This window comes from Sinohyriopsis cumingii, chromosome 3, assembly GCF_028554795.1.
Source record: "Sinohyriopsis cumingii isolate HCF-2022 chromosome 3, ASM2855479v2, whole genome shotgun sequence".
NCBI lineage: Eukaryota > Metazoa > Mollusca > Bivalvia > Unionida > Unionidae > Sinohyriopsis > Sinohyriopsis cumingii.
The window spans coordinates 44785851-44802450 of NC_142963.1; the positions used below are offsets into that span (position 1 = coordinate 44785851).

The 16600-nt window shown below is 32.1% G+C and overlaps 1 protein-coding gene across 2 annotated transcripts in view; it reads right to left on the reverse strand.

The window, feature by feature from the left end:
- Window positions 1-16600, reverse strand: part of LOC149802775 (uncharacterized) — a 43322-nt gene that overhangs the window by 8352 nt on the left and 18370 nt on the right. The window contains exons 5-10 of one of the 2 annotated variants that reach the window (XM_089951311.1): window positions 13604-13735; window positions 11637-11752; window positions 4588-4646; window positions 3583-3746; window positions 2031-2214; window positions 144-344 (exon numbers count right to left, since the gene is read on the reverse strand). In XM_089951311.1, coding sequence (XP_089807437.1) covers window positions 144-344; window positions 2031-2214; window positions 3583-3746; window positions 4588-4646; window positions 11637-11752; window positions 13604-13735 — 856 coding nt within the window. The remainder of the gene's footprint in view (window positions 1-143; window positions 345-2030; window positions 2215-3582; window positions 3747-4587; window positions 4647-11636; window positions 11753-13603; window positions 13736-16600) is intronic. The other variant, XM_089951312.1, reaches the window with a different exon arrangement.

The following is a 16600-nucleotide window of genomic DNA, read 5'->3' on the forward strand; positions in this document are numbered from 1 at the left end:
ATTTCGACCCCAAGTACTGAGCTAACTACAAATTTGGTTTAGTAAAAGATATAATCCTGATCACAACAAGCACTGTGCATTATACAATCTTTCCCACCACTGATTTAAACGTCTTTACTTTTATTTGTTAATAGGTTACTTACACGTGACTGATAGTAAGCCTTTTTTTAAGTCGATTACGCTTCCGGTTGATGACGCACACCGTTGAACTGAAAACTAGAAGAATCCCGCCTACAATTGAACATGCGATGATGAGATAAAGATTCCTCTCCTGTACTGTCACTACTCTTGTCTTTGTCTCACATCGTTGACCAGTATACACTATATTTTCCGAAAAAGCACACCTGAATGTAGAAAGCAAAATATCTTTGAATCTTTATTTTCTGAGTGGTAGTCTAAGGTATGAAGATTGTCCGATACTGGATTTAAAGGAAACTTTGAGTGCTTCGTGAACTGTGTTATTCGGAAAGCACCAGACGGTTTTTGCAGATTCATTCAGTCGACAAAGGTAATGGGATTAACATTATAACTAATTACTACTAATGTTCTGTGAATAATTGTTTGCTTAATAGTAACACATTTGAAACAAATACACAGTAAGTTCACAATAGTCTATTCTGCGTGGTGAATGGGAAATATGGATATATGCACCATCTTTTCTGTCAATAACTGAAACTTATTATTGGCACGTTCAGCTCTACATTTCTGACATTTCTTTACGCACAGGTAGATAGCATAGATGAAACATTCATAGAAGGACAGTATAAAACACTATTAATCTCAGATTCTCGTTGACGTCACACTCCCAAAAGTACGTTAAGTGATCTGTATACGTTTTTTCCAGATCCTTGCCGATTAGTTAAGGTACGTGATTAATTATCTATCGTTAGCTACTGATGTTGAAGCCACTGGAGTTACGGTCAATTATTTCTGTAGATTGATGTATGGGACACTATTGCATGAACTTTGTGGGTAGATTTGTTCTGGGTAAAAGTTAACGAGAACAACAGCCCACCATTCTTTGCTATACTCCAAATGTAAACGTAGCCTTTCTAATTTTGAAGAATCGACCCGGAATCTTCTATATTGAAGTTTTTGAAAACTTTTGCATTCATTTAGAGAAAGCAGTCAACCTTGTTTTAGGGAGGACCTTATTGCTAAAAACGTTTACTGAATCATGCGTTAGTTCAGAATTTGGGCTAGATTTAATATGCATACGAATTCTTTTTCTTCTTCTTCTTCTTCTTCTTCTCCTTCTTCGTATTATTATTATTATTAGGGGCCACGAGTGGCCGAGTGGTCTAAAGCGCTCTCTGTTACGGATCACTGCCATCTCACCTCTGTCTGCGTGGGTTGGAGTCTAGGATTCGACCAATGTGGGTATGTGAGAAAGCTTGCCAGTAGTTTCTCCTGGGTCGGTGGTTCTTCCCGGGGTTTTCCCGGGTTCTTCCTCCACCATTATTACTGGCCGCCATACATAGCCTATCGTGTGCTGAAAAATGGCGTTAAACCTCACAATAACTACAACATTATTATTATTATTATTATTATTATCAGTAGTAGCATCATAATTGCAATTACCATTCCAAGATTGTGTAAAAAATTAATAAGTTATTCTTGACAAGGAATAGTAGTATCTTTTCTACATGATATGTATACACAGCGATAGTATCTTTTCTACATGATATGTGTACACAGCGACACAAGCACACATAAATAAAATTAAATTAAAAAATTCTAATGCGCTAAATTTCAAATGTATACTATATGAGAAGCGTGTGACTGTTGGTTTCATTTGATTTCATCCAGCAACATCCATCTGATATATGCAGTGTTAAGGTCGTTTAAAAAATGTGTATAACTATGTTTCCAGTGATCAAAGAAGAGTAATGTTGCTGCATTATTAGTAACGAAAGCTTTTACTTTGGTTTTATCAGGCAATTCTAACTAACAGAGACTAATATACATACATTTATTTCCATGCAACAAGCTGCTTATCAAGTATTTTCGGATGCTATATACTCTTGTACCTGCATTGGACATCATGACTGTGATGTCCAACATAGCATTCCCCATTGTTCTTACACACAGAGGAGTTACAGCGATCTATACACAAAATAACTGAAGTAGACGCAATTGATGGCTTGCAGTAGTATCCAAACGGACACAAATTTGCTGAGGCGAGGGAACATTTGTCTTTTGTCCTCAGAGTTTCTGAAAGTTGAACGAAAGCATTGAATGCTGTACAATAGACATTCATCTGAATACCAGTATTCGAAAATAATGATTTTTGCATACAGACAGTCTAAGTATAATATGCAACATTTTGTGAGATCCTGATATAAACACAGCAGCGTTTTCACTTTGTAGCATGGCATATTATGTGACTCTGCTCTAAATATAGCTAAATATTCACTATGTCGCATGACAAGATCTAAATATAGTTAAATATTCACTACGACGCATGATATGATCTAAATATAGTTAAATATTCACTATGTAGCATGATAGGATCTAAATATAGTTAAATATTCACTATGTCGCATGACAGGGTCTAAATATAGTTAAATATTCACTATGTAGCTTGATAGGATCTAAATATAGTTAAATATTCACTATGTAGCTTGATAGGATCTAAATATAGTTAAATATTCACTATGTAACATGATAGGGTCTAAATATAGTTAAATATTCACTATGTCGCATGACAGGGTCTAAATATAGTTAAATATTCACTATGTAGCATGACATGGTCTAAATATAGTTAAATATTCACTATGTAGCATGATAGGATCTAAATATAGTTAAATATTCACTATGTAGCATGATAGGGTCTAAATATAGTTAAATATTCACTATGTCGCATGACAGGGTCTAAATATAGTTAAATATTCACTATGTAGCTTGATAGGATCTAAATATAGTTAAATATTCACTATGTAGCATGACAGTCTAAATATAGTTAAATATTCACTATGTAGAATGACAGGGTCTAAATATAGTTAAATATTCACCATGTAGCATGATAGGGTCTAAATATAGTTACATTTGTTATATACCGTGGTAAGTATATTATTCATATATGTTTCAGTTTTAACATACCCCTGGCTAGAAATAATATTTCAAATGTCAAAGGCAGAAGGATCGAGGATAGCGTATCTGAATTGGCTCAATATGACTTTGTATTATCTTGATCTTTTGCATCCCAGTGAGTCGGTCAGATGACTTAACGTATAATTTAGTAATTATTAAGTAAACAAAAGTCGACCACAATAAACTATAAATATTGGTTTTATGAACATCAAATGTTAATGATACTATTAGCTAGTAACAAATAACAATGAAAAATGATGTTTTTAGTGAGTTCCATCTAAATTTCGAATAAAGCACAGATTTAAAAAGGAAAGATTGTCTCTGTCATTTGATCTAGTCTCACACTTTGCTTTGTTTTTGTTTTTGTGTTTTTTGTTCTGTGTTTTTGTGTATTGTCATAGCGCTTCTATTTCACGTAAGTTTTGAGAATTTATTAAATTTTACCCAGCCTTTTATGCATGGACACATCGATAATGTATTAACATTTACCCAGTCTTCTTGTCATGGACTCAAGTGTATATGCTGTGTTCACAGGCACACCGGCGATACTGGTTAAATTGTAGACAATTTTAGATTTTATTTCCTCTGTAACCGTGGCAACATCAACAGTACCGAACACATTTACTGAATAATCCACTATGACTGACCCACGTCTACAAATATAAGATAATGCAGAAAAATTCAAATAATTTTTCAATTAATTTGATTGGTACACTTTGATGAATTTGACGTTTGAATTCAGTAGATAGTAATAGCTAAATTAGGTATGACGAGGTGTGTATATTTCACTAATGCATCATATACATGTATCTATAGCCTCGGTTGTATTAGTAATAACTATAATAGGTATGACGACGTATGCATATTAAACTAATGCATCAGATACATGTATCATAGCCTCGGTTGTATTAGTAATAACTATAATAGGTATGACGACGTATGTATATTTAACTAATGCATCAAATACATCCATCATAACCTCGGTTGTATTATATTTCAGTCACAAGGTTTTGAATGTGTCCTTCATATATTTTGATAGTTATAAGTCTGATATAGTTATACACATATAAACTCAATATAATAACTCAAGTTATTAACCTTCGAAACGTAGCTAACGAGAGAGAGAGAGAGAGAGAGAGAGAGAGAGAGAGAGAGGATATAATTGTGATAAAGAGATAAGTAGAAAGGGAAAATATAGATACATTAATAACTGTTAAGTGAAGACATTAGCAAAATAAGACATAATTTTAATGATTTTGTTCCTTTCAAAATATCTGATCATGTCCTATCTAAAGAAGATCTGTTTATCTTCCAAAAGAAAGAGCACTTAAACACTCCTGCAAAACGTACGCACTGTAATTTATCTTTCTTTTTTCGTAGCATAAAAGTGGTTTCAACTGAATCTCGTGAAGAGCCATAAAACACTTAAACAAGAGCTGCAACACTACAATAAAACATTATGTCCTCGTAATACTGAAACTAAAAAGTACTTACCTTAATCGTACAATGTCGATTGATTTAAAACCTTTTAGGCTTTTGAAGACTTCAGTTAGCTGAAAATAAAATTTTAAATTATTTAGTATGTCCTTACCTTAACATTTATGACGCCTATCAAAGTATTACTTTCCAACCAGATCATGTTCATATCATTTGAACCTCTCACTAAATGAGATATTGCCTTTATCAAAATTAAAATTGCACTTATGTAGAATTTTGTTTTTGTAGTTTAGGTATCAGTAAAAAAAACTTTTTTGTTAGTTTAGTACAAAATGAAGACATTAAAAAATATGGTATAGATTACATAGTCGCAAAGGCTATAACTTCTAAAACATTCCTGAAAAACGGGGTTATAATTCCACCGCAGGACTTGTTCTTACTTGTTCACCATGAAAACTCATCCAACTATGGTCTGTGTGGAGATAAACATATAGTGATCTGTCTCTTAGATTGTGTGTGTATATATATATATATATATATATATATATATATATATATATAATATTTTTATTTTTCCATCTTCATGTTTGTTTTGCTCAAAATTACAGACGGCCATATGTGCACAGAGCTTGAGCTTGATGTCTGAATGGACAAAATATACAAGTAATTAAAATGTTTGGTCCCATTGTGGGTATACAGGAATTGATATAATTGAACATAAAGTAAAACCAAATTGAAACGATTGCATGTGTAACGACCTTTTACCCAAGAAACTAGAAATCATAAATAATTGGGTTTAATTTTTGTCCTGATTTTAAATGACAATAGTTAAGGTAAAAGAAATGTTGTACATGTTATAATTACCTGAGATCTTCTTCAGTTCATGGAAACTATCCGTTGCTTAGTATACATGAAAACTCTCCGTATTTTTATATACAAGAAAACAATCCACATTTTAGTAGCCTTTAATACTAGCGTTATTTTAGTACACATAAAACTATCTGTACACATAAACATATCAGTATTTAGTCTCCATGAATACTATCAATATTTTAGTGTATATCAAGACTATCGGCATTTCAGTATCCATAAATCTGTTAGTAGTTAGTATCAGAGAAAACTATCAGTATCACTCTCCATGAAAACAGTCGGTATTTTAATAACCATGCATTTTAAACCAATTTGCAGTATATTTTTATTATTGCTATTTTTCATAATTTTTCATGAATGAATAAGGATAAACTCATATATAAGCTCAACATTTGCAAATAACCTAGACAACCGCGTGGCACCGCCAGATATTCTTTTCTTGCAGATCTTATGGCCGATGAAAACGATGATGGTCAAAATGACTACTTTAAATCAGAGAAGACATGCTCAGTATGATGTGGTAGTACGAGGCATTGCGACCATTGCTCATAGTAAAAAATACATAGGTTGCTAAATCAAATTACAATCTTCATTTCGGCCGCTCCCGTGGCCTACTGGTTAGAGCGTCAGGCTCGGATGCTGGAGGTTGCGCATTTGAACCCCTACCGAGCCATACCAAAGACTGATAACAATGGCACTAACAGATGCCTCATCATAAAAAGGTTGGTGTTAGCGATTGGTCGCCCTGGTGTTAGTATAATGTGACTGGGTCAGACATGATGCTACATGTCTACGGCATTATGTCCCAGAGCAAGACTTCACTACAAACTGCCACACTGAAGCCATCATAGCGATATGAGTTAAAGAAAGGGAACCGATATCGCCACCGCCATCAAAACTTTCTCGGTAACTCAACGTAACGCTCTCAATTAAATTATTGCAATTTGTGATCTTTTACAGAAGTAAACATACATAAGGTTCATTTATTAATATTTATGTTGGGTGCGATCCTAAATATTCATTCATGTAAAGATGAGAAATTATATCATCGAAGCGAAAACAACTGATCCACTCATTAATTGTCAGTTTAAATTCAGTGACCTTTACTTTTCTTTATAGATTGATATGTATCACCAGGTTTATAAACAGAATATATGCTTAATATTTCTGCTAATTCGAACATTTACTCAGTTATATATGTTGTATGAATTGACTTGTGGAGGAAAGCATTTCGCCTTGTGAGAAGGTCTTAGAATATTAAAAAGTGTGCGATTTAGAAACAAAAGTCTAAATTAATTTGTATTGAAATGATTTTAGCTATTTTGAGTTTATATTTGTTCACATGACTTGTTCAAGATCTCGGAAAAAAGAAGGGAAAGTTAGTCAAGATTGTGCTGATGTGTCAATAAAGCATATAAAACAAACAAACTCTTACATTCCGTTTTTTCAGTCATATCTGCTTCAAAGTGTGTGGCTTTGTTAAGTCAGGAATTTCCTCCCTACTTAAAAGTATTCTTATTTAATAATAATAATAATAATAATAATAATAAAGGATAATATATGACTTTCTACGCATTTCGATCTTTCAAAAACAAAATCAGTTCAATTTTTAGTTAGATCCCTTGCTTGACATTTAACCCTTATATTTAGTAACAGCAGCTGAAACATCTTGTCCAAGCGAAATCCGAAGAATTATTTGTAAAGACTGTCATATGCATTCTTCGGCAAAACAGGTGAATGTTGGTGTGCAGGAAGGTCAGTGCATTTACATTGTTTTAATTTCTAATGGTAGAGGTTACTCTTGGGTTTGTAAATTTTAATCTGAAGTCATTGTAGCGAGTGGGTGGTGCCTTGTTGTTATTATTATTAGGATGTACCTAGTTGATATAGATAAAACTTCACATAAAATGACACGGAAACAGGGAACCAAATATAGTCCGCAGAAGGTATCGATGTGATAAAAATTCCAGATCAGTATCACGTAACCGTTTACATCCAATAAAATTGTAGACAACGCTGTCAGAAAAAACTGGACTTATATTTATTATTATTATTATTATTATTATTATTATTATTATAGCAAAACTGACCATATTATCTGATCATCATAAAGATCATAGTATAAATGACCATTACAAAACCTACTTTTGTAAACATGGTAAAACGGAACATTGTAAAACTGATTGTTGTAGAAGTGATCGGTGTAAAGTTATCTTTACGAATCAGGCCATTGTTGTAAAACTTGTCGTTGTGGAAGTGTTTGCTGTAAACATTGAAGAAGCGATCGTTGTAAACTTATCTTTGTGAAACTGACCATTTTAACGCTGTTCTTTGTAGAAGTGCTCCATTGCAAAACTGATCGCTGCTGTTGTGATTATTGTGAAACTAACCACTGGAAAACTGATTATTGGAAAACTTAACAGTGTACAACTGATTATTCTAAAGTGAGAATTTTAAAACCTATCATTGTAAAGCTTATCATTTTAAACCTGAACATGTAGAAATGATCAATGTAAAACTTATCATTGTAAACCTAATTATTGTAGAAGTGACCATTTTAAAACTGACCATTATCAAACTGATCCTTGTAAAGCTGATCATTGTACAAATTGTAAATTGTATCATTGCTAGCTTACTTTTGTACAATTTACCATTTTAAACTAATTATTGTACAAGTGATCATTGTGAAACTGAACCATGACAAACTGACCATTGCAAAGTTCATCCTTGTAGAAGTGATTACTGTAAAGCTGACCATTATGAAAATGATATATGTAAAACTGATCATAATAAAACTTAAAGCTGTAATCTGTCTATTATACAATTTACAGTTTAAACTGATTATTATACAAGTGATCATTGTAAAACTGAACAGGTCAAAATGACAATTGTATATCTGGTCATTGAAGACGTGATCACTGAAAAGCTGATCATTGTAAACTGACTATTGCAAAACGAATCATTGTAAAACTACTTACTATAACACTGATCATTGCAAAACTGAATATTTTAAACTTGCAATTTTAAACCTGATCATTGTAGAAGTGATCATGCTAAAACTGACCAAGATTAAACTAATTATTACAATCCCGGCTTTTCCTGCATAATATTTGTCTAAATTGTCAATTGTGTTAGACATTATTGAAAGCTCAAATGCACCAATACACACAGCAGTATGAATATGATAGAAACCTCGTACCACATTTTATCGATACCCTTGTTTGTTTCCTTTAAAAAGCGAAATTTTCTTTTTCAATGTAGATACAAATAAAGGAGGGGTGGGGGAAATGTATATGGTCATGGTCAGTCTAATAATTACTGATTCCTGTGGTCAGTATATATCGCTGAAATGAAGCAACTAAATTTGACGAAACAGATTCTCGGTTGATTTAGCTCCTAAACCTTCAGTGTCTGATTAAGGTCTATGGTACATGTATATTACATGATTATATTTGAATATGGACGAACTCATGATTAATACTGCATAAATACCAATATAAGGTCATTTTATAAATCTGTGTTGTAGTTAACTATATGCAGTTTTATAGTGCAGTTGTACTTTCAGAATACATTCTCACATGATGTACCAATTTAATTTATGACGTCAGTAACATTTACACCGAGCGGTCCAGTTGTTCTCGCCGGATTCTCGAAAACAAGCAAGGCACTGATGATCATTCTTTTTGTATTTGTTACTATAGTTTCCAGTATTTGAAATATGGCTATGATAAAAACGTAAAAGCCTTACAAAATGACGATTACGATCATGACGACGAAAATGATGATAACGATGGTGATGATGGCTTTTACATCATAGTTGAACAGAAGCTGAAAAGACTATTTGAGATATGTTCAATCATGCTAATCTGGTAATTTACTGTTGTTTGACGATGTTTACTCTCGTGTAGTGCCGTGAAATCCTTTTTTTTGTTTGCGTGTTGTGTGTTTCATTTATTGTTGCGTCACGGAAATGTTTTTTGAAAGGCACTTCAGTTTGTGATTATCATGAATGATATTTGCTTTGAAAACAGTTCCTCTACTCAAAGAAATTGAAGTTGCACCTGCAATTATTTCTCATGCTAGTCGGAAACTAATAAAGAAATGGTATCGATTTTAAATGTATGCTACCAACTTAGAACATATATTGCCTCCATCTTTAGGATCAACTCGGATAACATGAATTATGTCTTGATTGGTAATGTAATGTAATGCTACTTCAAAATCTTTCCTTACAAAAACAAACCGAAATGTGATGTTATTTAGGGTAGGTTGAAGACCCACAATAGTCCTGGAATCTGAATCTAAATCCATCCAAATTTTTAATGGTAGGGAAGAGGTAAATAACGTACGTTTCAAATTTATATAAACGTACTCAGTACATGCATGTTGTGTATATTTGATTTAATTTATATTTGATTTAATTATAATTGTTTGTAAATTTAACTTTTTTTTTGGTATCTTTATATGTCAAAGTAATGTAAGTTTGTTTACTAGGAATTTGATATTTTCCAGAAAATTAGTTTCAGTTGACTGTTATTCGTAGACACAGAACTTTGTATCTTTTGCTGACCTAGTTCCTGGCATTGATTGAGAATCAAGTAACATTAATTTGTTTAAAATTCATTTTTAATGTGTGAATGATAATATTGAAATCGATGTTGTACAGGAATACGTGATCTTAGACATGTGAGTACCTTCTAAACTTCTGGAATATGATCACGTGACGCTCATTCTGGTATCTATTTTGCGCATTATTTTTCTGTATAACCTTTATCGATAGAGAAATAATCTCAGTTGCGCTTTTACCTTGGACACTAGAAAAGTGTTTGTGTGTGACCAGTTTGGACCTACATTGTAATTTTTCTTTAAATTGTTGGGATTCAAAAAGATTAATTCTTTTTCCTCGATATTCTGAGTGCTCATGTAGAATCATTGAACAAATACATTTCTTTAAATTGTATTCGAAAATTCAAGCATCGGAATATCGTTTGTAAATTAGCAAAGAACTGAAGACACATATGTACTATAAAGGCTATAGTATGCGCCATCGCATTTAATTTTGGATTCGAACTTGAATTCATAAGAAAATTTCATTGCTAGGTCTTCATAAAATGTATTTTAGGATTATTCTTGGATTATGTTTGGATTTGATTCTTAAAACCCTGAGTTCTTATTTTTTCATTTTTTACATTGTTTTTCCACGGAAATAAATTATTTGTTAAATGTTTCAAAGCTTGTTGTTTTCACTCTTTCTTTTCTTACTGTTTATTTGACCACAACAGGTAACGTAAGATGCCTACATCACAAGAGTTTTGAACATGTTATTTTTTTCGAGATAATTCATTCTGTAATCTGCTTAATATACCTACATGTGTAAAATTGACAATTACTTTGCTTACAATACTAAATGTAATTATATATATATATATATATATATATATCAGTACGTCTCTTATTCTAGTAATTATTATTCGACTTCCTTAGAAATTATATATTGCCTTTCGCTCTCACATCAATTTACATTTTATTCACTATTTCTCTCTCTCTCTTTCTCCCTCTCTCATTTGCTCACAAACACGCAAAATATACAACAAAATAAATAATACTATCCCCCAAGAATATATCTAGTCAAGAAAGTACAGAAGCACACGAAAGAGTCGAAAAATTGTAATTCTCATTTAGAGTTCCTTATTCTCGAAGAAACTTGGCCTGCATAAAGAATTTAACAGTTTCATCATTCCAAACTTTTTAAAAATAACTATTATTATAATAAAGTTTATAATGTTTGAATATTATTTCAAATTTTGTGTTGTTCTGCAACTATGGGTCTAGGTCTTGAAACTCTGGCAGTGAGATAGTACTGCATTACATTACACAACGTTTTCTTTTTAAATGACTTTATCTCTGAGTTGACCACTCATATCCCAACAATCATTTTGAAGATCATACATTGTTTCATAAATTAGCCCCCAAGAAGAGCCGGATGGAAGATGAGCATTAAATAAATCTGAGCGAAGCTATTTAGCACTTAGACGTCCTATTCCTTTATTTTCCATTTGGATTAAATATACACCGGTCCTTTGAATTATTTTCAGGTTAGATTAAATACACGCTGGTGCTTTGAATTATTTTCCTTTTGGATTAAATGCACACTGGTCCCTTGAATTCAGTTTGGCATATTTTTGATAGCTCAACTAAAGCTGGTCTACATCTAAATATATTGAACTAACACTTACAGAAACAATGAACTTTGTGGCCAAGCTCTGGAACTCAGGCGAAGTTTTGTCCGCATACGTTTCGTTGTATCCTATTTCTACCTTCAGATCAAACTCCAACTGTAGCTCATATTCACCTATATATATATATATATATATATATATATATATATATATATATATATATATATATATATATATATATATATATATATATATATATATATAGTACGAAACTAGTATTTAACTAGTCTGATCACTTTTATACCATAGTAGTCTTTTTCAAAGGCAAATACAAAACATAGACAAAAGAAACAAATAAAACAGGAAAAACGGTTATGTTTGCGAAACTTTACATGGCTGTTTCTGTAGGAATTAAACCTTTTAACATTTTTTTGTTTCATTTAGTTTGTTTCAATTTGTTGCTGATACAACACTTACTGCAATTGCTCACAACCCAAACTGGAGTTCCCAAACCAGGAATGAAAAGGAATCTTACTGGATACGCCACCTTAGAACATTGAAACCAAGAGGTTTAAACCAAGAAGACTAGAAAAAGACAACCATGCACAAGCGAAATAATCTTTTGCAGCAGACATATTTTCTTTTAAATAATTCTCTAAATTTGGTTAATAGGCTATGACTATATTGACAATGAAATACCCGGGATATAATTTGCGCTTACATAAATTTACATACAATAACAGATGTCGTCATGGCTCATTGATTTCTAGGTAAATACAAATAATTTCCAGTATCAGCAACAAGTTGAAACAAGCTAGTTGCAACATAATACGTTAAAAGGTTTAATTCGTGTAGAAACAGCAATGTAAAGTTTCGCAAACATAACACTTTTTCTGTTTTATTTGTTTGCCTAATCTATGTTTTGTATTTGCCTTTGAAAAATACTCATTAAAGAGTCGAAAGCGCTCATGCTGGTTAAATACTAGTTTCGTACTATTCGTTGCCAGCTTATTGCATTTAATCAATCACTGTTACACGTGATCCATTGTTGGAACCAGTGCACTTGAATGGGTTGTATTCGCCATATGATTTGTATTCTTTATTCCTGTTATTTATTAACACGTTTGAATAAGTGTTTTACTTCATTCAATACAAATCTTTATAAAGCTTCCTTTAACAAAAATCATTCTTTGTAGATAAAAAATGTAATAATTGTGAAAATTTATAAGTTTCTTTTTAACTATTGTTATATTATATGTTTGTACTCTCCATTGTATAGGCGTTGCAGGGGGTAATGTGACATCGCTTGCTAAATAAATCAACAACTTCAAAATGGGTAACATGCCATAGAAATAAATATTCGTTAATGTTGAAAAGTTTTTGAGATTTGCATATATATTACTAATGAAAAGGTTGAAAAAGCAAATATTATTTTCAAAACAGTATCAATGTTTTTTCTTCTATTTTTATGTTGCTGTGCTTTCTTTTGTTTTAGATTGTTTAGGCGAAATAAACTTATGTTAATGATTTCCTAATAAACTAATAACGGTATTTCCTACATTTCTTGCATATCGTTATAATTCATTAATCGAAGTTTCCCATCTTTATCCTTATTGATTGAGCTGTCTATAATCAAATCATGAAATCACTTCATTATTGATCTTCTAATCGATCAATAATTTATCTATTTCTTTGTTCCAATCGATCTCTTATCCACCCATCCATTATAATCCCATCGTTTTTTCATTGATCCATTCATTATGTAATCAGTTCATCTCTTATATTCCTATCGAGCTATATAGCTTATTCAATTCTTTATAAAGGGTACGAAGATAATAATGATATGAAGATTGATGATGGTACATTTTATGAAATTCAAAAGAAATTTAATGATTAAAGAGAGTTTCGAACTACTAATTATTGAAAAGTATGATTTTATCGTCGTAACAACTGCAACATGGTAGTTAGAATCAATTTCCATGCTACAAATATAAACAATCAAAGATATGACAGTTGCCACTTACCAGGATCCGGCACGTACGAAGGAGGTAGTTTAGTAGTAGGAACCATCGAGGTGGATGCTGTTGAACTAGTTGAACTACTGCTTGTAGCAATTGTTGTACTTGCTGGATTCGTTGTATTTGGTGCTGTTGCATCTATATATATATATATATATATATATATATATATATATATATATATATATATATATATATATATATATATATATATATATATATAAATTCATGCTTGAAATTTGATCAGAGTCAATACCGGAATAGTGTCATTTTGGGTATATTTTGGTCCTTACCAGGAACCCAAATCGAAAGTAGTTTGATATTTTTGTAGTAATTTTTAGCAATTGATATTTGTTTTTTATGTAATGAGTTCCCTTCATTTAGCAAAATAGGCTTATGTTCTTTTACTATCCTTTTCCTCAAAATGTTAACAAAAAATATTATATTCAAAATTCAAAAATATTGCATCCTTGACAGAAGTCATCATTTGTAAGTATTTAGTATCCTTCAGATATAGTCAAGACAACGGAGGTGCTACAGCATCCTTCAGCATACATTGACAATATGCCTTCCTTTGAAGTGTGCCTGTCTCATGGAGATGCGTGCATATTCCGTTTTATTTTGTTTCTCTAAACACTAATTTCTTCTGCTTTAAGACTTCATCATATTATATTTTAATAATATAAGCAGACTCAGTGTGTAAATAGAATGTTTTTATATATTGTACGGTCTACAATATCCCATATAAAAATAGTCTGATCGTTTTAATAGTGATGCACACATTTGGTCCGTGTAAGGAGTTCCGTTCATTGAAGGAAATAGTTTTAGCTTCTTTTCCTATGTTTTTGCACAAAATGTTACCAAACGATATTGCATTTAAAATTCAAATGTAATGCAACATTGACATTAATCGTCATTTTTATATGTATAGTGTCTGTCACATACAGTTCTCACAACATAATTACTAGAGCATCTTACTACATACACTGAAAATGTGGCTTATTTTTATGTTTTATAGTCTCATCGTGATGCGTGTAAATTCCGTTATAGTTTCATTTTACTAGTAGAACATTATTCTGCTTTAAGATTATATCAGATGTTGTTTTATCAATTATTTAACTATATTCACGTACCACCAAAAGTGGTCTCGTAGGCTTATGGTCGCATATTCAAATGGAATTGGACCAGCCTCTCTCGACACATTTCCCTTTCGTATGTGCTCAGTGTATTAATGCTGATGAATGTTTGAAACCTATTTTGTTCTGATTAAATATTCCTTTATACAGGAGTTAAGTCAATTAAGAAAGCAAACATTTAGGACCCTAATCGTAATTAATAATATTAGAAAGTTTAATGAAAACACACTGGTAAAACAAATGTGTATCGAGATATTCCACCCGTACATTTTGATAATCAAGCTATTCCTGTAACGTTTGTAAGCTAACGTATTGCAGAAACGAAGAACGCAGGATGAAGTCTGAATAGATGTAATCGCACTGTATTCTTCTAACTACTAATACTCTTTTGTTTCATATCGATGGTTAGTGATTACGGAAAGCAAATATTACCGTGAAAACGTATCCGCAGAAAGTGATGTCTTCAAAAATTTATTAACATTAATGGTATCAAATTTACAATGAATTCTTCTTTCCACTTTTTATTTAAGATAGTTGCTTATTGCAATAAACAATGTTGAAAAATGACGGAACCATTTGCAACACAATTCTTTCAAATCGGTTAAAACAGGACAAAGATGGTGGAAAGAAATTTGAAATAGAAATCGTATTTCTAGGTTGAAATAACACTCTCAACAGCCATCGCTTAGCACTGCAGATGTATGCTGAAATATGACAGAGATAAAGGTCGGCCTGCAACTAGATGAAATTCTCTCTCTTGTTGCAATCACATTAGTCGTTACCAACAAACTGATGCTCTGATCTCATGATCACATCTGTCTTGAGGATCACATCTGCTTATGATAATAGGGTATGTTGTATCAAAATATTCATAACATTCATGCTAAGCTGTTGATAATTTCATTTTTAATGACTATCACATTTACACAGCATAACGTGTTGAGATACATGCATTCTTTATAAGCATGATATCTTTAACCAAAAGCCTTATATTCTGCCCCGGAATATATATGGATACACAAATTTTAGTTTACCTATATGTTTGCAGCATTATTTAATATAGACATATTTATACTTTTCTATTAATAAATTATACAAAGGTGTGTAAATGTATAACGTCGGAGAGATAAGATTTCAATATACAATCGTGCAATTTCTTTGAAGAAAATCGGTACATTCGTTATGTGATACACAGAATCGTGCATCTTTGTTAATTTTGTAAGAAGTATATGGGCTTATTTTAATCTTTTCCACTAAGGTCTGCTCAACAAAGGCCTTGTTCAACTCATTTGAACATAGAGCTATTTCCGCATGTGGCCATGGCAGATTCACAAGCCTGCTATTCCCGACCGTAAGCCAGAATAATTAGGCAGATATATATTAACTCAATTGGCAGAACGTTGGATTCACCCTGCAAGGGTTAAGGGTTAGGCACTAAGCTTACATGATATCGTCAGTTTGATATAGTCAAGACGATGATTCAAATGCACTTAATATTAACCAACAACTCCCAAAAGACCCAACACAAAACAAATAACCAAATATAAGGGTTAGGGTTAGAGTTATATAAAGTTTTCTCCAACAACCATTGCGTATACAAAGTTTGATCAAGCTCAAACATTTTCAACAAAGTCAACCTATTGAACAAATTGTTGCATCTTTTCTATATCGTTTGTATCCTCCATGGACCCAGCGTAGAAGCTAAACTATACATATCTCGCAGATGGTCACCGGATATGCAACATATGTTTCAAACACCTTTCGGGTGGCCTAAATGTTACGCCACTCTAGCAAAATTGTCATCACATATAAAACCTAGGTAACACGCGTGATTGATTTTGTCCCATCAGCTTATTAGTGGCAATGG